Source organism: Neophocaena asiaeorientalis, unplaced genomic scaffold (genome assembly GCF_003031525.2).
Source record: "Neophocaena asiaeorientalis asiaeorientalis breed wild unplaced genomic scaffold, Neophocaena_asiaeorientalis_V1.1 scaffold444, whole genome shotgun sequence".
Classification (NCBI taxonomy): Eukaryota; Metazoa; Chordata; class Mammalia; order Artiodactyla; family Phocoenidae; genus Neophocaena; species Neophocaena asiaeorientalis.
The window spans coordinates 329,536-352,244 of record NW_020172466.1 but is presented as its reverse complement, the minus strand read 5'-3'; the positions used below and the strand labels follow the sequence as shown (position 1 = coordinate 352,244).

The following is a 22,709-nucleotide window of genomic DNA, read 5'->3' as shown; positions in this document are numbered from 1 at the left end:
CACACGTGCGTGCACGCACGCACACACATACACACAAACAGTCACTAGCACACAGTTGGGCATTCAACTTTCCCTCACCACAGTCATCCGAGGACTGTATGTTTTTGCAACAGGGTGCTCCCAGAAGCAGGAGTTCGAAGACCAAGACCACCTTGCTCTGGTAGCAAGCGGCTTGGTGCAGACTCAGAGGAACCCAAGGACCAGCAGTGGGGTGTGCTCCAGAGGAGAGCACCTCCTAAGAGAGGACAACACCAATCCGGGAGAGGAGACCCTGTGGGTACCTTAACAGTGGTCCGGCCATCAAACGTGAACGACTTGATCTGCCCATTTTCTAAGAAAACCTTCAGGACATTGGGGATGAGGAGAAGAGCTTCTTTCTTCATCATCTTCTGTGAACAGGCAGGGAAAGGACAAGGAGGGGGACTCATTTAGAAGGAGAAGGGAAGCCAGAGGAGGGGCGTGGAAAGGAAGAGAAAGGAGTGAGTGAAGGAGACAGGGAGCCAAAGGTATGGAAGGACAGAGATACAGAGGAAAGAACCCATTAATGATAACGTTAACGTGGAGACCAGAACCGAATTCTCCAAGAAGACACTGGGCCATATCCAAAGCTCACCCTTCATTCGATGTCACTGCACATCCACAGTCTACTGTGGCTCAAAGCTCCACAGCTCAGAGGGGGCTTGGCCCATAGAGACCACCGCACTCTGAAGGGCTGATGGAAGGCCTTAGGAGCCTGCCTCACTCACCTGCTCCTATCTCCTGACTCCTGCCTTTCCACCTGGCCCTTCACACATCGAGATCACTTCCATGTCCATGCCTTTGCTCTGCCAGTCTCCCTCCCTCAAGGCATCCTAGGTCTTCTGTGACCTGGCCCCTGCCTACTTTTCCAGAGTCACATCTTACCATTCCCGGTACCCACAGTGCTCTTTCATGCCTGCATACCTCTAAGAACTCATCATTCAGGGACTGCCACAATCCCTGCAGGACATTTAGCGTCTCTGACTCTGACATAATAAATGTCAATAACATGCCAAATCGTTGGGATGACCCCAAACACCCTCAGATGTTCCGAAAAGCTTTCTGAGAGTGGGAGGTACTGACCCTGACTGAGAACCACTGGCAACGCCCATTAAAGAAATATTTAATTAATTAATTTATTTGGCTGCACTGGGCCTTAGTTGCGGCACACAGGATCTTCACTGCCGCGTGAGGGATCTTCACTGCGGCACGCGGGATCATTTAGTTACGGCATGTGGGATCTACTTCCCTGACCAGGGATCGAACCCAGGCCCCCTGGATTGGGAGCACAGAGTCTTAGCCACCGGACCACCAGGGAAGCCCCCAAAGCCCATTTTCGAATACCCGGGGCTACAGCAAGCGCGGAGGACCGGGGTCTAGCCTTACACTAGTAGTGACCTGGCACACATACACAAATCCACTAGAGGACAACAATAACGCCAAATCAAACCAACAGGTATAAGACAGCTAAGGTCTCCTAGACGAGGTGAATTGGATTTTGATTTTAAAGGAGGTGGCAGGCGTGGACTATTAGAGAGGCCAGACAAGAACAGTCCAGATCTAGGGACTGTCACGGACAAAATATGAAAACATAAGCAAGTCCTCCTGGGTCAGGGTGTGGTAGGAGGAGGGGGGTGGTGCTATCGTGACATCAGATCATTTCGTGATGGAGTCAAGCCACAGTGGGGAGTGATGGGATCTAAAGTTGGAAAAGTGACTCCCCGGTTCTCTCCCTGATCCCGAGACGCCTCGCTCCCGCCAAGCCCAGAGGCCCCGGATTCCCAGGCTGACGATGCTCAGCGGTGGCTGGTTTTATTTAGCACACTGGGTTGGACTCAGATAATTACTTAATTGATCTTGCTTAAAAATAGAGCTGGCAAGGAACACCCACAGGATTTATTTTTGCTCTGGCTACTTAATAAAGCCCTGGAACACCAAGAGAAAGGGATGGTAGGGTAGCTGGGAGTCACCTGGGCCTGGACTCCCCCCGGGACCTGACCGGTGGTGAAGCTGCTACGGTCCACACTGGGGTGGTGGTGGTGGGGGTGTATTGTGACATCATTTCCTGAGCACAGCGAGAGTGAGAAGGTTAATCCCTGTGTCTCTCCCAGACAAGAGCCTCCACCATGCTTGGTGGCCTGTCCGGGAGCCTGTCCTGGAGCGACAGAGTAACCCTGGGGGGCTTCTAGCTACACTGGGGCATTTATGTGCAGATTGGTCTGCAGTGGGGGCCGGCTTCTGCCTGTGGCTAGATGTGACATGTGGAGAGGGGAATCATGGGGGAGGAAGGGGGAGTGGGGAAGGGAGCGGAAGAAAGAGGAGGAAAAAGGAGGGAAAGAAGGGGAGGGGGAGGAGAGGAGGGATTCTTCACTGGGTGGCCTGGCCTTGGTGGGTTACTCGGTGATGCCAAGACAGGATAGGTTGTACCTATCTGTACTCTCCAAATTCAAGCCTCACTTCCTCTGGGTGTTCAAGGGTTCAGGACACAAATATCCCCTTAGTGACTTGGACCTCAGGATCTGCTTTACTCCGATCCACAAGGACTCCACACCGCTCCCTTTCCTCTCTGCTCACTGGCCCCGGCTTCTCTTCAACCTCTTCTTCTGTGACTGACACGGGGCTCAGCCACCAATTATTCCGATGGCTTAGCCAATGGGGCCCAGGTGTCACTTGGGCTTCACAGCCTTCCTTGAACAGGGATGGAGGAGGGCCTAGGTGGAGTTTGGGTATGAGAGTCAGGGAAATGGAGACGGAAGACACCTCTGTCCTCTATCCATCCCTTCGTCTGGGTGGCTCTGCCTCAAAGAACTATAGGGGTGCCTGGCAACCCACTGATTTCTCCACTCAGGCTGGGCCTCCTAGCTTGTCTCAGCTGCAGCTGCTCCTCACTACAGAAATGCCACGGGCCTCCCGAGAGCCCAGCCCAGGGCAGCCTGTAAATGCACACAGTGCCTGTTAGTTCCGGCTGTCCTTCCCTCACCCACCACCATGGGATATCACCAACTTCTGCGGATTCCTAGAGGACCCGGAGTTATCATCCATGGCCGCTTAATACACATCTTTCTGCGCTCCACCCACCTCTTCTCATTTGCTTATCTGGAACAGATGGCTCAGTTCACGTTAACCCCACAAAGCAGTGCGAAAGAGTGGGCTGGCCATGACCCCCCAGATTGGCCGCTGCATGGCATGGGCGGTCAAGCATCACCTGCTCCTCGAAATCATACCACCCTGCAGTGGATTCTATACTGTCTCAGTCTGAGCCGCTTGTACTCCCAACATCACTGGGAGGTATCCAGAGGCAGGGAACAGGCATTTATTTTGCATCCCTTGTAACGCTGGGAACACAGCCGGTGCCTACTAAAATCTCTGTGACTTAATGAGTCTATATCATTTCCCCCAGGCTGCTTCACCCTTCACTGCCACCGTCTTCTCCAATTGAGACCTGGAGCTGTGGGATCACTTCAACATGAAGAGAGCTCAATGTCACCACCTCTTCAGAAAACCACTATTTCCTTCCTTCAAGTAGCCAAACGATGCTTATGGAGCACTGTGCTAGAGACGGAAATTTCTTGAAGCACCGTGAGGATTCTGAGTGTACTGATACATATTCCTTCTCCCCACAATGCCCAGGGCTTCTCTGGATGCCACACACCCCTCACTCAATACCCACCCAGAGTCCCGAGGTCCCCGCTCCAACCCCTTCATCATAATGCTGTCCATTCTGAGGAGCAGCAGATGAGCAACTGGCCCAGAGCGAGACCTCGACGGCCAGGCCGACTCTGGCCAAGGGCCGAGGGGAGGAGGCTGAAGCTGCACTTACTGCATCTGTTTCTCCAACTGCCACCTGCTCAGAAAATCGGACCTTCACGGGATTGGATCTCAGCTTGGCCTTCTTCGCGGCACTGATGAAGGCGGATTTGGGGGACTGGAAAAAGAACAGAGAGGGCTGGTGAGTTCTCCATGCCTGGGAAAAACCTGACCTTTGCTGCATGGGACTTAAGATGTCTCTGTATGGGTACCCTTTGCCCTGCTGATCAATAAGCCAATAAATAAGTATTGATTCCCTACTAGGTGCAAGGCAACGTGCTAAGTGCTTCCTTAGGTGACTGGTATGTTCCCTGTAAGCTGGGCATGAATCGAACTGGAGTAAGTTGAATCCCGTTATTAATGCTCTAGGCCTAGGGGAGTTTGCAAAAATTCTTTGTAATAACATGCACTTAAGTTTTATATATTTGATTTTCTTAATGTGAGATATACCTAAATGGTGGTTTTTATTACATCTGAATATGAACATCGCAAAGGATTTACAGAAATAATCTTATTCACTTCAAAGATATGCCCTGCCCCAAGGATGGAGGCTCATAGAAAATATTATTTTAGATGTGGAAGAAAGGAGGCCTAGCCCTCCAAAAGGATTTCTCCATTATTGGGGAGTAGAGCCATTAGGGATTTTACCCAGGTGTCCTGGCTTCCTAGTTCTGGGCTCTCCACTACTTTGTTCATCCAATTCTGTAAGAAATGCTCAATCAGCTAGGCTCTCCAGTTTTCGAAAACTCCCACAAATTCAGCAGGACGCATGGTTAGCAAATGCTGGAAACGAAGTCTTTCCTGGGTGGGCCGTGGATTTGAGGAAATGCAGGAGTCCTGGTGAGGGGCACCCTCACGTCTTTGGGGGCATTTATTCATCCGTGTGACAAATTTAGGGAGGGCCCACTCTGTGCCAGGCACAGTTCTAGGTGATGAGGGATCCAGCAGTGAACAAGATGGGCAAAACTCCCTGGCCTCAGGGAGCGCCCATCCTAGCAGGGACAGACAGACAGACAATAAACACAGAAATATCTCTTAGGTAGCAAATAAGGACACGAGGACAAATCGAGCAGAGTGAGGAACTACAGCAGAGACTGAGGCCGTGAGGGTGGGGAGCGGCCGGGGTGTTATCTTAGACGGGACGGTCAGGGAAGACCTCTTCCAGGACGTGACATTTAAGCAGAGGCCTGAAGGAAGTGAGGTTGAGACCGCCATGAGGACGTCTGGAGCAAGAGCCTTCCAGGAAGAAAGAACAAGGAAGTCTCTGAGGTGGGAGGAGGACTGGGGTGCGTGTGGAACAGCCAGGAAGCCCAGTGTGGCCGGAGCAGAATGACTGAGCGGGGAGCCGCAGAGGAGTCTGGGGGCTGGATCACGTAGGGCCTTGTAAGCCGTGTCAGGAACTTTGGATTTTGCTCCACCGGAGGGTTTTGAGCAGACAGGATCCGACTTGCATTTAAAACGGATGCCTCTGTCTGCTGTGTGGAAAACAGTACAGGAGGGTGGCAACCAGAGAAGGGAGACCTGTTCGGAGTCTACTGCAGGAATACAGTTTAAAATATGATGGAGGCTTGGGCCAGGATGGTAATAATGGCGCTACGATCCCAAGTGAGTGGATTCTGGCTAGATTCTGAAGATAGAACCAAGATGCTATGTTGACGGACTGGTTGTGGGAGGTGAGACAGAGGAGTCAGCTCGAAGAATGGAGATGCCATTTACTGAGATGAGGAAGGGGGAAATCAGGCTTGGGGCTCCTTCAAACCATCTCCCCTACCAGTCTTGACATGGAGCCTGCGAGCCCTACAATCAAGCATTCCTTTGTGTTAAGGCCCTGAAGGGTCCCCACCAGCTGGGAAGGCAATACATTAAGCTATTTTCTGCCATTAACGCTGCGGTTGGGATTCATTTACTAGATCAGCCACAGGAGGGCAGGGCCCTAAGATAAAGACACACCAGCAACAAACGTCCTCGTCAGCTCTTGGGCCCTGGTCCCGGCTGTGTTCTCTTCCGGAGCCGACAATCTCACTCTCCACAGAGGGCGGACTGCAGAAAGCCACTGAGTCTCAGTGCTGGCTAGAGGGCAGAAACACCGGAGGGAGGAGCTTTAAAAAAAACCCCGGGGCTTTTAAAACATTTTTCAATTCCTGGGGATGGGGCCCAGGTATTGGTATCTTTTTAAGCTTCCGATGATTTCAAAATGCAGCTAAGGTTGGGAACCACTGAGCTAAAGGAACCTTAGACTTCTCATCCTGAGCCACAGAGACAATTTGTTGGCAGCAGACAATATAGCACAAGGAAATCCAGGGCTGGAGATCGTTGCAGAAAGCGATTACAGTATTGATTGTTCATGGAAGTCGAGAGATGCCTTTGTGTTGCGCAACTTGGTGCTCAAATCTTGGGTGGAGGCTGTGGGCTGGGGCAGGAGCAAAGGGAGGGGGCAAGATAGAAGGATCTGTACTTCTGTTCAGGCAGCTCTGCTTGACTCCGTCTCCACAGTAGTCACATTTCCACCAGAGGTGCCAGACACAAGGTAGGTGAACTCTTTGTTCTACCTGACAGCCACCCTCTCTTTTCTCTGTGATCATCCGTTATCGAATGCCCTCGTGCACAGTGTGGAATGAGGCATGTCTAGAGACCTGAATGGGCCATTTAGTCCACCCTTCATTTTTACATAAGAAACGGAGGCCAGGGAAGAGGATACAGTTTACTCAAGGCATCAAAATAAGTAGTGGAGCAAAAAACAGAACCCAGATTTTCTGAGTCTTGGATTAGCCGTCATCCCCCACAGCAGACTGAAGCTGGAAGTCCATTCCTGGTCTTTCGTTCGCTGGTCTGGTTCTACCTTGGTCCTAGTGAATGGATTTGAACAAATGAAGAACCCTAACTGGTACCCTCTTATGTATCACGTATGGAGAGGGGACAGCCTCCTCGCTATCCTCAAGGATTACAGTCATTTCCAGTGTCTGTTGTACAGCTGTTTTCAGCTTGTTTGTGCCTCATTCCTCATTGACCCTTGTCCTGTTGGTTTCTAAGACTCCATCCTATTCTCGATCTTTGGCCTTGATCACTGATGGTGACTCACTCGCTGTCAGCTGGTCTCTGCTACATGTCACAGAGTCACGTCTAGTTTTATGCTGCGACACAGGTGACACCTATCTTGCAGTGTGACTTGAGGGGCTCTCAAAGGTCACCCTGTCCCAAAGCATCTTCAGAGTGCAAATATGGGGCCTGAAGTTCCTGATACTAGAGTCGCTCATTTGAATTAAAGTACTGAGAATTGGGAAGGCCCTGGTCAACATTCAAATGTGGTACCTAGAAGGAATAATGAACCCACTTCAGGGGCCAGCAGACTATGGGCCTGTGTGGGCCAGCTCCTGCCCACCACATATTTTAGTAAATAAAGCTTTACTGGAGCACAGCCATTAGGCCTACAAAGCCTAAAGTATTTACTATATGGCGGCCCTTTACAGAAGAAGTTCAGAGTCCTGCACTAACTCATTAGCATGCACTTACCCACTATGTCTAAAACTTACCTGATGATAAGAATCACTGGGAAATGCTCGTTAGAGAACACAGATTTCTAGGCCTACACCAGACTTCAAAAGTCAGAATCTCTGAGAGGGTAGTGCCCAGGAATTGTTGGAAACATCCTAACGCACTAAGCATAGACTGAGTACCTTAAAGCTGGGAATCTGAGCTCCTGACTGACCCCATTTTTCCTCCAAGCAGCTGGGAGTCTCATTTTGCAATGGGCACCCTTTCTGGCTGAAATGAATTTTGGCCTGAAACAGGGGACTAGAATTGCTAAGTACCTCCGGGGCCATTGCAAGCCCCTTGAAGTAAATATGAAGCCAGCGGCTCCGTGGAATAAGCAACAGAAGAGAGAGGCTGCTTTTCCCTCAGGACTGAATTAGGCAGCTGGTGATTCTTTGACCATTTTTTAATTTGGTGGCTCTATGAGTACAGATTTCAGGGTTGTGTTCACTTATACCTTGGCCAAAGACAGGTATATGGTCAAACGTTTTAGTGTATGATAGGGCCGCACTTTGATAATTGTGAAAGGATTTTAAGAACACGGAGCTCAGGTTCCTGAAGCTTTGACAGCCTCCTGATTTCCCTTTCTGCTGCCTCATTTTCTTTGACACCTGAGCCTACTTATAAGCAATTCCCATAGCAACCACTGTGGGAGCCGGAGACAATGGAGGGCCATCCTGGTGTCAGGGGCCCACTGATAAGGGACCCAGGGGTCTTTCCTTCCTGCATTCGGGACTGCCTAGAGGGGAACATGTCCTCTCCCTGGCTTCCAAGGTCCCCCACAAACCACACATAACCCTCACTCCCCATCTATCGCCTAGTCGGGTGTTCTGCCCACAGCTCCCTGGACACATGGGGCTTCTTCCCACTTCTGTGTCTACCTCACGCTATCTCTTCACCATCCCCACCCTTCAGGGCCCCCAGCGTCCCTTTTGCTCAGCTAAATGCCACCTCTAAAACCCAGCTCAAACTCTACCTTGGTCCTGAACCCTTCCCCAACCTCGTCATTCCCCTCCCTGGGTTTCCTGTAGTACTCCTTGCGAATCCACACCACCGTTGCTCATCTCCCTAACCAGGCTGCGAAAGAAGAGACGACATTTCATATTGCTGTGTCTTCCCCTAGCACCAAGCGCAGAGTAGGCAAATAGAAGGCAGTAGTTGATTGCTCGGGTCAATATCAAATTACTTCATCAATTCAGCAGATAGGGTTTGAGTACCTACTCTCTGCCAAGCAGTATACCGAAGAAGCTCTGTGGAAACTAATTCTTCTGCGGTGGTTCCCATTATTTTGGCTTTTTTTTCTGGACAGGTGGTTCCAAGCAGAGGGGACTGAGACTCTTTGGGTACAGGCTAAGTTTTCAAAACCAGAAGACTAGGGTTTCATTTGAAGGGACTGTCTGCTTGCTTTGCCAGGGCTATTCTAGGACACAAGCCAGTACTTTATTTTAAAATATTTATTGAGGGCATACGATGTGAAAAGGTCTAAGGGTACCAAAATGAATACATATTCAGTCAATCACGGGGAATAGTTGGTCACTCAAAGATTAAAGAACACTCTTAAATACATATAGACTTAGTAAGTGGCTATCTACGCAGTATGGTTTGAGGGTCCCTGGGAAAGGATTCCCTGTGACTGCCCAAGATACTCCCCAATGATCTGCCATGGTAACAGTCACTCCTTTAAAAGGAAAATGCCATCAGAAAGAGACTACACATTAGACTGTGTACCCTGGCTACATATCAGAATCATTTGGGGAGGGTTTTCAAAAGATCAATACCTGGGCTCCATCCCCAGAGCTTCTAATTCAATTGGTCCGAGGCTAGACCTCAAGGATCAATATGTTTAAGAGCTTCTCAGGAGGTTCAAATGTATAACCAGTAGAGAAGCACTGTATTAGACCATTATCAGCCACAGAATGTAGGAGTGGCAGGGGCCTTAAAGATTGTCTGGTTCAATGTTTCCCAAGTTCTACTGAGCATCAGAATTACTTGTGGCTCTTATTAAAAGTACAGATTCTTGGGCCACAACCTGGACCTGTCAGGAGATTTTCTTCTGGAGACTGTCAAGCTTGAACATGAGAGTCTGGTAAGAGGCACCCATGAGATGCCAAGTGCTACCATGTTCCGTGATGTAGGAGCTGTAACAGTGAACATGTGCTGGGGGTCTTCAAGAAGCTTTCACTTTAACGTGAGAGAAGATTCTCTCGGTTGATTTCTGCTATTCATAGTTGTGTGAGCACTGAACTAATGAATACTGAACAGTTGTTCCTGGGGGAAGTGTGTGTGTGTGTGTGTGTGTGTGTGTGTGTATCTCACATAGATTATAATCTTAAATTCTAAAAACAACTCATCCTGGTAGATTCGCTTTTCTTTATTTCACCAGGAGAAAATGAGGTTCTGAAGTGTTGTGACTTGCCTGAAGCTGCCCCATTAACAGAGTTGGCATTCAAACCCCATCCAACTGTCCCCAGAGCTGGAGCTTCCTGCACTACACTGCACTGCCCGCTACCATCTCCATCCTCTGGACGGCTCTGCATGACAGCTAAAACAAGAAGACAGAGCATCGTCTTGTTTGACCTCAGCTGGGATTGTGCATTGGGAGACTCAAAATTTTCACGGTGTGTGCATGTCAGCAAATGACCAGGAAACTGCCGTGAGTGTGGATTTTGGAGTCACAAATAAATTTTAGGCAGTGGACGAATCTGCAAATACGGAATCTGTGAATACTGAGGATCGACTGTACGTGTATGCAAGGCTGACATTTGGTCGGGATGCACTGGTATGGCCATACCTGTGGTAAAGTATTGAGGGATTCTCTCCCACTGATCGGTAAGTAGTCAGTGCCCTAAGCTTCCTGGGTGCCACCTGACCTCTCCCCTGGGACCTCTTTATAAAAGATCAACTAAAGGCTTAACACCTGGCACAGTTAGACGGCCTGCGAGACTATGCTCCAGTGCCTGTGGCTGGCTTACATTTTGATTGGAAGGCCCCTCCTGTACAGGCTGCTAATTGTTTTACCTATCACTCCTGTTTTTACAATATACACTCCTGTGTATATGTGCTCACCCACTTTTCAATGTTTCTAGGGTTTAGAGAGCACGAGGCCAAGGACTAGAATGTAAGCTCTCTGAGAGTAGGAACCATGTCTGTCCTGTGCACTGCCATATTCCAAGCCTGGAAGAGTGCCTGGAATAGTAAGCATTCAGTAAATGTTTGGTGAACAAATGAATGAACTAGAAACTCTCATTGAGGTTAGTCAGGCAAAGGTGTTTGGAAGACATGAGTCTCAAGGACAGAAGTCTGCAGGGCAGTGAGAACTAAGAAATGTACAAAGGAGAGAAGGAAAGCAGCCTGGCCATGGCAAAGAGGCCATGGGATGGGCAGTGGGGGCATAAGAACTGGGGGACAAAGGGGTGTTGGGGGCACTGGGATGAGAGTTGGGACAGAGATGCAGGGGGATGTTAGGCTCTTCATTCTGCACCTAAGTTTGGACACTTGAGTTTAGTTTAGTTTTAGTTTAGGTTGCCGTGATGGCTGGAAGTTGGATTTCCTTCGTTCCTCCAACAAATACTTATCGAGTGCCTATTCTATGCCAGCTGCTGTTCCAGGCGCTGGGGATACAGCAGTGAACCACAGCCTCTACCCTCGTGCAGCTGACATTCTACTGAGGGAGACAGACAATAAATACCTGTAAGTATAATATTTCACGGGAATGTAAAATGATGCAGCCACTCTGGAAAGTAGCCCGGCAGTTTCTTAATAAATTAAACATACATTTAATATATGACTGAACAATCACACTTTTGGGCATTTGTCCCAGAGAAATGAAAACTTAATGCTCACGCACACAAAAACCTGTGCATGAATGTTTATAGCAGCTTTAACTGGGCTAGCCAAAGTCTGGAAGCAACCCCAATGTCCTTCAGTGGGTGGATGACCAAACAGTGGTACATCCATACCATGGAATACTATTCAGCAATAAAAAGGAGCAAACTATTAATACAAGCAATGGCTTGGATGAATCTCAAGGGCATTGCGCTGAGTGAAAAAAGCCAACCACCAAAGGTTACATACTCTATGATTCCATTTATATAATATTCTTGAAAGGATGAAATTACAGAAATGGAAAACAGACTGGTGGTTGACAGGGATTGAGGGTGGTGAGAAGGGGCACCATAAAAGGGCAACATGTGGGATCCTTTCAGTGACAGAACTGTCCAGTATCTTGACTGTGTTGATACACGAAGCCACACATGTGACAGAGTGACACTGAAACTTACGCACACATTGTACTGACATCGGTGCCCCAGTTCTGATATGGTACTGTAGGTATGTAACATGTAGCCACCGGGAGAAACATGGTAAAGGATGTCACTGTACTAGCTTTGCAACCTCCTGTGAATCTACAATGATTTCAAAACAAAAAGTTAAAAAAATGTAATATTTCAGCTCTGCTGGGAAAATTAAGCAGTATCAGGAGATAGTGGCAGGTAGATTCTATCTTAGAAAGGATAGTCCAGGAAGGTTTGTACAAGGAAGTGACATTTGAGGAGACCTGACTAACAAAGTAACCCACAATGGGTCTCTGATCAGAGAGGTAAATTCCAACCATGCCACAAGCATCATTTTTTGGGGGAACTGGTAGCCATTTTCATGGCAGGTGATTGGGGAGTGAGGGCTGATTGCCCACTGCCCACTAGGCAAGTAATCATGTGCAGTAAGGTGGGGAGGGAGGGGCCTATTGGTAACACCCACTGAGGGGTGGAGCTTGCAAGCCCTGAGACAGGAGAATTGGAATTGAGAAAGGCCTAAATACCAGGAAGCGTGTGTGTATGTTTGTGTGTGTGGTTCACATTGACACAGAAGATGGCTGGGGGCCATGAGGAGAGGCAGTAAATGCCAGGGTTTGATTTGAACCCCGTCTTCCAGACTCGTGAGCCCATGCCTTGCATCTACGCACTGCCCCTCGCTTTGCACAGAAATGTCATCTCTCTCTGGATAATCTTTCCCTCCATCTGTGCCTGGGAAATCCTGCCCCATCTCTCAAGGTAGAGCTCAGGTGCAGCCTCCTCTGTGAAGTCTCCTCTGATTTCACGTCTCCCATCCCCAACAGATGTGACCTCCCCTGTGGCTATGGGATGGGGTTGGGACATAAGTGCTGGGGTGCAGGGTAGAGTTGGGGACACTGGAAAGGGACAACTAGGCTGGAGGTGGGAGGAGGGCTCTGAGTTTTGCATGCAGAAGTTTTGCACCTGGGTTTGTGAATTTGAGTTAAGATGACTAAAAGGATGTGACCTAGCAATGGACACTGGGCCTTCTGATTTCAACTTTTGAGAAGAGAGGTCTGGGGACTTTCACTTTTTTTTTTTTTTGCGGTACACGGGCCTCTCACTGTTGTGGCCTCTCCCGTTGCGGAGCACAGGCTCCGGACGCGCAGGCCCAGCGGCCATGGCTCACGGGCCCAGCCGCTCCGCGGCATGTGGGATCTTCCCGGACCGGGGCACGAACCCGTGTCCCCTGCATCGGCAGGCGGACTCTCAACCACTGCGCCACCAGGGAAACCCGACTTTCACTTTTAATAAACAGTCTTGGTGACTATTATGATCAGGCAAGTTCAGGGAACACTGTTCTAGTCTAAGTCCCTCAATTGGGCTTCCCTGGTGGCGCAGTAGTTGGGAGTCCACCTGCCGATGCAGGGGACGCGGGATCGTGCCCCGGTCCGGGAGGATCCCGCATGCAGCGGAGCGGCTGGGCCCGTGAGCCATGGCCGCTGGGCCTGCGCGTCCGGAGCCTGTGCTCCGCAACGGGAGAGGCCACAACAGTGAGAGGCCCACGTACCGCAAAAAAAAAAATAAAAATAAATTAAATCCCTCAATTTACAGATGATGAAACAGGTTCAGAAAAGGGAACTAACTCACGCAGGGTCACATAGCCAGTTAGTGACTGAACCTGGACAGAGATGAACCTGTTTGTCCAACTGTACCTCCCCAGCAACTTTACAGTAAATCCCCCGAAACAGTGCTGTCTCACATATTGTAGGCCATTCAGTATACACCTGTGTGCGTGAATAAATAAGATTAGCATCCACCGTCTGCAAGGATTAAGGGAATCGGACACTGGACAGGGAACTTTTGATGGGGCACAGCAAAAAGGAGGTAGAAAATATGTCCGGAACTGGGGCAGGGGTGGGGCAGCTTAAGTGGGGCAAAGCAGAGAGCACAAGGCAGAACAAAGCACTGTGTAGCCCTTCAAAATCCTCAAGTCTGGCATGTGAGTGTAGACAAGATGTTCCGAAAGTATGCTTCTAAGCTCACTCCTAAATCCCTGGCTCACAACGATGTTGGTCTTCGTCTCTCTCCTCGCCTTCTCCCATGGCTATAACTTTCCAATACGGGGATACGCTTGTCTCAGTCAGGAGGGAGGGCGGGTGGCGAAGAGGCTCACTCACCTGATGAGTGTGCAGAACTGTAAGAACGATGAATTCCTTAGCGTTCCTACAGAGAGAAGAGGGGACAGGAGAGTGGTGTGTCATGCACTGGGTACTCATCTAGCACAAGAAGCAACACCAGAATTCTCCCCTGGGCTGCATTCAGCTATACGGATTAGGACAGAGGGCAATCTAACTATGTGCATGGCTGCCTCGCCTGCCATCATTTGTGGCGGCTGACATACACCATACGTGTAGGTTCACACAGGCGTCTGAAGACGGTATTACCATTATCTCTGGGGTTGTCATTTTTCAGGTCTTTTTAAATATTCCTTCTCACATTCTCTCTGTAGAAATCCTCAAACCCTAGGAGCAATTTTATCTATAAGCTAAAAAGTTCTCAAGGAAAACTCAAGACCTGAATTATGAAACTCAAAGGGAGCACAGTCAGAGTCCTGGGAAATGTGTACCATGATTATTGGCAATTTGGTATTTAAGCAAGAGGAGAAACTGAAAGGAAAAACCCAAAGGAGGTCATTTGGTCATCATGACTCATACTCAGCAGATTTGTTTTAATTGAAGGACCAAAAAAATGAGAGCCAGGAAGCAACAGACGGAAGGCAAGACTCTCCAGATAGCAAATATTCAAAAGGATGAAGAATTTGAAACTCTTCAGACAAGAATTACGCCAATGATCCAACAAGCTGTGAGGTATGAAAATTCTCTTCCAGGAATACAGAATCCTTTAAAAGAACTAAAGGAATGGAAAGAGTTCGCCTTGAAGGAGCTTCCCCTCTCGTTGTTGGCCTTTTTCAAATGTTTCTGGGAACAAAGGTGTTCAGGAAGCAGAGTCAAGATGCCCTTGATTCTGGGTATTCAAGAAAGGCCAAGGCTCCCTGCTCAAGGACTTGGACCATTTCCCATATTCAATGAGGCAGAGTCCAGGGATGAATCATCTACAGGGTCTGGGAAGCTCCCAGGGGAGGGAAGGAGTTGTATTCTAGGGAAAACACCATAGAAAATCCTGTCTCTTGACCAGGGCAGGTGCCTAGTGTAAATCGCATTATGTGACTCCTGCACTCCGGCCCCTGCCACATCTCCCCATGTCATGTAGAGCAAAGCCAAAGTCCTTGCAGTAGCTACAACTCTCCCCCTTCTTTACCCCACTCCACACGCTGGCTTCTCCCCTGTTCCCCAAACACACCAGACACACTCCTGCTTTATGGCCTTTACGCTGGGTTCTTCTTGCCTTCTCTAACATCCTCATTTTCTTCAAGTCTTTTTTTTTTTTTTGGCGACGCTGCGCGGCATGCAGGATCTTAGGATCAAACTTGTGCAGTGGAAGCATGGAGTCCTAACCACTAGACCGCCAGGGAAGTCTCCAAGTCTTTCTTCAAATGTCACCTCATTGAGGCCAACACTGGCCGTGCTATTTAAAGTTGCACTCTGCACCCCTGTGCCCAGCATTCCTGATCTTCTTTATCCTGATCCCCTTTCTATTCTTCAATAACATTCATCAACTTCTAGTACACTGTACAATACTTATTTATCATGTTTATTACTTATGGTGTGTCTCCTTCCACTAGAATGTAAACTCCAATGGGCAAGGATTTTCATCTAGCTTATTCACTGCTGTATATTTAGTGCCTAGAACAATGCCTCATGCACAGTAGACACTCGTTATAATAAATATTTACTGAATGAATGAATGATCTGCTAGCCCCTGAGGTTATCAAAGGAGTGAGCTCTGTCTTGACCCAGAAAATGCTCTGGGCTCCCTCACAAAATCAGGCTACCTTGTTCTGGGGTGCAAAGATATCCACTAGAAGCAAAGCAAAGACTTCCGAGGGGTCAGCCTGAAAGAACGCCAGTATACCCTGATGGGATTGAAAGAACTCACCCCATATTGGTGTGGTGGTGGAGTGTGAAGGGTGAAGAGTGGAGAGTGGGGGAATGCAATGGACAAAATGAACTTGGAGAAGAGACAAACTAAGGGTCATCAGGGACCAGACACATTCCAAGATATTAAGCTGGAGGGGGAGCATGTAAAGGAAGACCTGCTCTGGACTTCAGGAGGGAGTACTGCAAACCCCTCCAGAGCTAGCAAGGGGGTACCGCCCCTCTGCCTTTGAAGGGGAGGGAGGGGGTCTGGAGACAGGTGGGCTTTGGGAGAACAAGAAAGACAAGTGGGATGGAAACACTCCAAATCAAGAAGGGTTGAGGAGATGGATGCAGAGATGGAACAGACTACAGCAGGCAGAGAGGGAGAGCGGGAGGGCGAGCACAGGGCTCCATTTGAGGGGAGACAGCCCAGGTCCTCCAAACTGAGGTCAGCCCGTGGAATCTAGAGCCATCGTCTCTACCATCTCATTCCTTATCAACACGTGTATGCAAGGGGGCGTGGGGGTGCTGTGTGTGCATGTGGGAGTGCCTACGGTACATGTGTGTGTGTGTGTGTGTGTGTGTGCAGGCATGTTTGTAGTGCATTATGTGTGTGTGTGTGGTATGTGGGGTGTGTGGGGGGGTGCCACGTTTTGTGTCTGTGTGTGTATGGTATGCATGTGGGTGTGTGTGTAGTATGTGGTATGCATGGTGTGTATGTATGTGGTATGTAGCGGCATGGTGTGTGTGTGTGTGTGTGTGTGTGTGTGTGTGTGTGTGTGTGTGGTATGTGGTGGCTTGGTGTGTATAGAGGTAAAGGAGAGGAAAAGTCAATGTGATTACTCCACGGACAGAGGGTGGTGGTCCTGCTAACACCCCTTTCTCTCTCTCACCTGCCCCCATATGGGGAGGGCACTAAGGGGTCACACACACTGTGAGCAAAATCCACAATGGCAGGTTCCCTCCTTCAACCCACTGGCCAGGGATTTGGATTTTCTTCTTGTGTTTTTTGGGGGGGGGGATGGGAAACAGTGACTTGGTCACATTGTACTTATCTCAGAATGTCCTTTGAATGGCTTGTTTGGTTCTCACTGCTCACTTGGTCTGTCTCGTTGGTCACTCATTGTTCTCATTGGTCACTTACTGCACAGCAAGTCGAAAACCAAAGGGCATGGGTAAGGGGAGTAGCTGGGTGGAGGGAGGTGAGGTGAGCTCTGGCAGGAGGCTGTCCAGTGATGTGAGCAGTGATGTCTGCTCACATCACTGGACGAGGCTAAGCCAGAGTGTGTGAGGGCCCTTGGGCCCCGGATGTCCTGGGTAGCCAGGAACCCTGGCTCGGGCTGCCCTTCCTGGGAGGGCTCCTCTCTCAGGGCCAGGGAGAGCTGTGGCAGCCATAGCTACGCCACTGGTGGGATGGGGAGGGCCGTACTCAGCTCTTGCCAAGGCCCTATTACCTGATGAGTTCTATGAACCTCTCCCTGGGGGCTTCGCTCACGTCCTCCTCATTAATAGCCACAATCTGGTCACCAGCCAGGAGCTTGTCCTCAGAGGGGCCTCCTGCAGAGGAGAGGAGACAGGCGTGAGGGTTGGGAAAGCGCAGGCCTGGGTGGGAGGGAGTTGACACTGCCTGAGGGAGCTGACGTGGGTGCAGGCGATGCTGCGGGCCACGTGGTGCCAGTGGCAGGGCCGCTGTTTGAGCCCCGGGCCACTGCTGCCTGTTGTGGATGGAGGGCAGAGGACTGGACAAAGAGAATGGAGTGGCCCTCCTTTGGCTGGGAGTGGTGTGGTAGCAAAGGCCTGGTGCTCAGACGAGGTTCATGCGTGCTTCCTGGCTTGGGTCTAGAGAGGAGCACAGACTTCCGTTTCACCAGGAGGGATCTGCTTGGGCACAGAGAATGGCTTCCAGACTATTGGAGGGGCTACAGGTGATGGGAGGGGGCGAGGAATCTTCTTACTTGAACAATATCCAAACTCACTGGTCTGGAAGGATGTAGGCGCTCACTTGCCCGGAGACAAGGGGATGGACTAAAAGACCTGAAGGGTTTATTTTCTTTCACCTCTGAGACATGCTACTCTCCAAGAAATGAGGGGAACAAGGCATAGACCCTAAATCACGGGCACTTGGAAATTTCCTTTCCCTCCTTCCCATCTCTACTGTCAAGGTTTAGAAAGCAGACCTGCCTGAGGGCCTTACCTTCCTGGTTGGGGTGAAGGGTGGGTTTGAGGGGTGCCCCGGGCTATGCTGCCCGTGGTGTTTAGCAAAGACCTTCTTGGAGGAACGCTTTTTAGAGATTCAGGGAGAACGAGAAGTTGGACCCAGCTTAACTCAAACCTGAAAGGGATGTTTAACGACATGCCTCTCTCAAACCAGCCTGGACGCTTATTGGGATCCACTCAAAAGGGCCAGATCCCAACTATTCCTCTCTCTCTACCAAGAAGTGTGCTGTGCAAATTCCACAAACATGAACAATAACAGGGCCACTGTGTCACTTGAGCACAGCTCAGTGGCTCTGCAGAGTGGGGCCTGTGTGCTAAGTGTGGCTCAGCCAGCAGGCCCAGTCTCCTGACAGCACAGTGACTTCAGAAATGGGGAGCATGGTGGTGAAGAGTCCACTCTTTGCAGCCAGCCAGCCAGGCCCAGACTCTTAACCTCATATCGGCAATTCACTAGTTGTGGACGAGACATTTAATCTCTCTGAATCTTTCTTTCCTCATCTGTGAAATGGAGAAGTAACATCATGAGAATGTTGGGAGGATAGATGGGATGATGAATGTATAGCACTTAAAACAGCTGATTGATGTTGGTAAGAATTCAATAAATGGCAGTTACCATATCCTCCAAGGGACAATTCCTTCAACTCATTTCATTCCTCCTATCTACTTCTGCCAATTATGCCAATCTTTTAGGTAGAGGCCACTCTACCTATTCCCTCCCTCCCTTCTTTGCTTCCTCCCTTCCTTCCTTCCATCCAACCATCCCTCCTTCCTTCCTTCCTTTTAATGTAGGAGGTCCTCATGGAACTCAATCTCCATCACAAGCCTTGGCTCTCTGATGCAGTCGTAAGCTCAGTTTACTACTATTTTCACGGAATGGTCTGTTGGCTTCTTCAACCATAACTGTTCCTCTATAGGATGCATCTTATCTTTTCTTGCGTTCTCAAAAACAAGTTCTCTGCGATCAGCCTGCCGGCCCCGTGGCCTCCTGTGGTCTCCCCTGTGGCTTTCCTTCTCTCCACTTCTCCAACCCCTTCTTCTACATTCTCATACCACCTGCAGCAACCTTATGAATTCTGTCTCCTCTGAAGTTAAACCAGGGGCTCCTGGTGGTCTGTTACTAAGTTTTATCTGGGTCCCTCTTTCCCAGGACAAATTTGATTTCTGATCAGAGACTCAAAAACCTTTCGCCAAACTGCAAGACTGACTCGGGAGCCTTAGGTCAGCCATGAACTCTTGTACTGAATTGTTTTTTTACTTTATGCCCTCTAGTTGAAGAGTGAGCTTACAAAAATCTTTTCTTTTCCTTGGAGGATTGCAAAATTCATCAAATTTCTGCTAGACCAGTTTGTACTCCGGCTGCTCCTCTTGACAGAGCGAGAAACTGCTGCAAACATCTAATGCCTCAGGCCCAGCAAGTCAGGAATAGAGCTCCTTTCGGTCTGTCTTTTCTGCCAATGCCGAGCAAGATTCAGAACAAAACAGTGCTCAGGCCCTTTCCCACTTCATTCATGACAGCAGGCTTTACAGTTCCGGTGGGGTTCTCGCTTGGTCCACCCCGCATGGTCCCATTCAAGCCCTGCTCCCCTCGCATGGCATCACACAGGCTTAAGTGCAAATCCTGGCTCTGCTGCTTCCTAGCAGAGTGACCCTGGACAAGTCATTTCCCTTCCTCTATGCCTCAGTTTCCTCATTTGTAAAATAGGAATGGTATTACTTACCTTGTGGGCGCAGCCGTGAGGATTGAACAAGATGGTGTAAAGCACACAGCAGTACCTCCATCAATGGTAGGTGTTGTATTGCCACTGTGGCATTCAGAGATTTCACTCTCCTCTCCCACCTATGGTCTATATCCTGACTCCAGTCTTTAATGGATGACCTATTTCATGAACGTGTCCTAGTCTCCAGAGCCTGATGGGTAGATTCTTGGGGACAGGAACTCTGTCTTGTATTTCCCTATAACCTTGCTGGGCTTAGAGTAGGCGGTCAATACATATTTGCTGAATTGAATCGGATGAGTATTCCTCATCCAAGGCAGTATGGCTCTCCTAGGAAGGTTCTGTGCAAAGGGAAGTTTTATTAAGACCCAGACCCTACTAAACCATCAGCTACGGCCTCTGTCTAGAGCCCAAGCAGCCTCGGTGGTGTGTGTGGGTAAGTCTTAAAAGCCTAGCTCCATCACACAGTCACTGGTTGGCAAGTCTTCACCCACTCTTCATGAGTTCCTTGGCAACACAGTATACTCGGGTGCTCTGCTCTTTGGGGCGATGTGTGAGTGTTGGGGGGGGGTAGGAGCCACGGGGACACTCTGAGGGACACCTACCTGGCCTCACAGATCGCACCACCACAGGCCTCTCACTGCCGGCCACGAAGCCAAAGCCATATATAGGGTCCCGGTGAATGGTCACTTGTCGCAGCGTCTCTGCTCGCAGCTGCTCACATTCCATATCATTTGCGCTCTCTTCCTGTATCACATGACTGAGGGGAAGGGGAAGACGGGAGCAAAACAAGACGCAAAGGCAACTAAGCCTCAGAAGCAGCTGGGAGGGACGCCGAAAAGGGTGCTGCCCATGGCACCAGGGAGTTCACGCACATCACCTCCTACATCCTCCGGCACCAGCAGAGGTGAGGACTGCCTCATATTTCAGACTGGGGAAAGAAGAGTCTAGAAAGGAGAAGCCGCTTGTCTACAGGGCCAGGGCCAACAGAGGAAATTGGCCTCATGGAGCCTGACATTAGAGTCAGTCCTAAAAAGGACTAACAGCTAGTTAGTTCAAAAGGTTATCACCCATTGAACTGGCTATTAACTCCCTAAGAGAAAGCAGAACCTTGAGGGAAGGGACCACAAGACAGGCAAGGAAGTGGGGAAGGAACGTGAAGTCATTTCAGAATGTGGAGCACCTTCAGGAAGTCCTTGTGTGATCTTAAACTTTAATGTCCCTTAGGTTATATATAAAAATAAACTATTGAGATGCCATATGTAAACAAACGGGCTCACGTGGAGGACCCGCAACCGTGCGTAACGCCAGCTTATTTCAGTTAATGGGATAGCTGGAGAGCGGCTCCCATGGGCAAGAAGGGGAGCTGCCTCCTGTGGCTGCCGGAAGACCCGAACCCAGACGAGCTGGGGGGAGAGAAATCACTGGCTCAGGACTCGGGGGAGATTATAGATAGCACTCCTGATGCTGACGGCACAACTTACTGAAGCTTAGGAATTACACTGGGACTTTACAGAGGGTCTACAGTAAGGGCCAGGGTGAAGCGTCCTGCAGCCAAGGATGGGTCTGAGCTCACTATCTGAATGAAGAGCCCTAAGGGGTGAGGGCGTGGGGGACCCTGGGCTTTGTGAAGGCACTGTGTGCGGGGGCAAGGGAAGAGGCAAAAAGGGGGACGAATGGCCAGCAGGCAGGAGAGGGCAGGTGGAGGTAGAAGAGAGCGGACCAGACCCAAGAGGCCCAGAGCCTCAGCCCCCTGAATTGGCCTAATAAAAGGGATTGAGTTTCCTAGCCTAGGTGTGTATACTCTCAAAAATTAAGGTTCCAGGCAGCGCCCCTCTGAACAAGATACAGAGGGCCAGGAGCTAATTAATCAAACTAGCGTAAGGCTTGGAAAAGAAGTGGGAGGTTCTGACACTGTGAGAGTGATTGTTGACTAGCGAAGAATACCAAATTCCTCGGGAGCAGGTGGTTATAAGCAATTAGGTCGTTTATCAGGACGCAGATTCGGTAGGTTTAGAGTAATCGCATAAAAGAGAAATTCATAGTCCCGGGCTTGTCCCTCTCACAGAAGAACTCAGGCAGGAAGACGGACTGTGGCTGATCTGAATCCGACCACATCAACTCTGGCTGCGCTCATGCTGGCTTGGGCCCTGTCTGGTGCCCCCTGAGGGAGGCGGAAGGAGCTGCTAAGATGGGGTCAAGCCTGCTGAAGATGAATTCAGAAACTGGCTCCTTCCCTCTCATGCTGGTAAGACAAATGGTCGCTCTTCAACAGAAAGTCACTTGGAAGCTGGAACTTGGCTGGCCGGTGTTCTGGACAGGGACCCTCCCAGGAGGCTCAGTGAGGGTGGCTTCAGGCTGGCACCTCTCTCATTTCTGCTGCCCGTGGCAGGCAGGCAGGCACTTGGCCTTGAAGGGAGCCAGAGAACATCTTCCTGTAGCCGCCATCTTGCCTCACCCCTACAGCTGCTTCCCAAACGAGCCCTTTGCCTCCTGTCATCCGACCTCAACTCACTGGCACTAAAGGGGCCTCTTCTTGGGATGACACCAGCTCATTTCCGCCATGGGCACCAGCCAGGGCAACCTGGACGATGAGAGCCTGTCAGGCTGCACATCCTGGGGCATGGGGAGCAGGGACACTGCAAGGAAGATCCAGGCACCCGTGGGGAGTGCTTGCTACCCTGTCCTGCATGTAGGGCCCCCGGGCCACTGCAGCCTCGGTTTTGCTGCCTTTTTCTTTTTCCAAAGCTGATGACATGCCAGTCTCCACTGGGCCTTGAGGCACCACCAATCCTCATGAAAACAGACACTCCTGGTGCCAGGGGACCCAACAAGCTAAGAGCCTTTTGTGACCCAAGTGTTCTGCTTTCCTGTTTTGACTATGTTAATCCATCAGCAGGTATTTATCGAGGGCCTACTCACACAGTTGGAGCTTTGGGGGGCCCAAGAAGTTACAGATCTCTGCCTTCAAAGATCTTCCAGTCTAGGGCTTCCCTGGTGGCGCAGTGGTTGAGAGTCCGCCTGCCGATGCAGGGGACGCGGGTTCGTGTCCCGCTCCGGGAAGATCCCACATGCCGCGGAGCGACTGGGCCCGTGAGCCATGGCTGCGGAGC

The 22,709-nt window shown here is 50.0% G+C and overlaps 1 protein-coding gene across 1 annotated transcript in view; it reads right to left on the bottom strand.

Annotated features, from left to right (window-relative positions):
• Nucleotides 1-22,354, bottom strand: part of FRMPD3 (FERM and PDZ domain containing 3) — a 58,241-nt gene extending 35,887 nt beyond the window's left edge. Inside the window, exons 1-8 of the mRNA XM_024738146.1 lie at nt 22,277-22,354; nt 22,112-22,180; nt 21,111-21,175; nt 20,202-20,356; nt 17,119-17,221; nt 13,805-13,850; nt 3,839-3,943; nt 282-389 (exon numbers count right to left, since the gene is read on the bottom strand). Coding sequence (XP_024593914.1) covers nt 282-389; nt 3,839-3,943; nt 13,805-13,850; nt 17,119-17,221; nt 20,202-20,356; nt 21,111-21,175; nt 22,112-22,180; nt 22,277-22,354 — 729 coding nt within the window. The remainder of the gene's footprint in view (nt 1-281; nt 390-3,838; nt 3,944-13,804; nt 13,851-17,118; nt 17,222-20,201; nt 20,357-21,110; nt 21,176-22,111; nt 22,181-22,276) is intronic.
• Between the last annotated feature and the right edge of the window lie 355 nt (nt 22,355-22,709).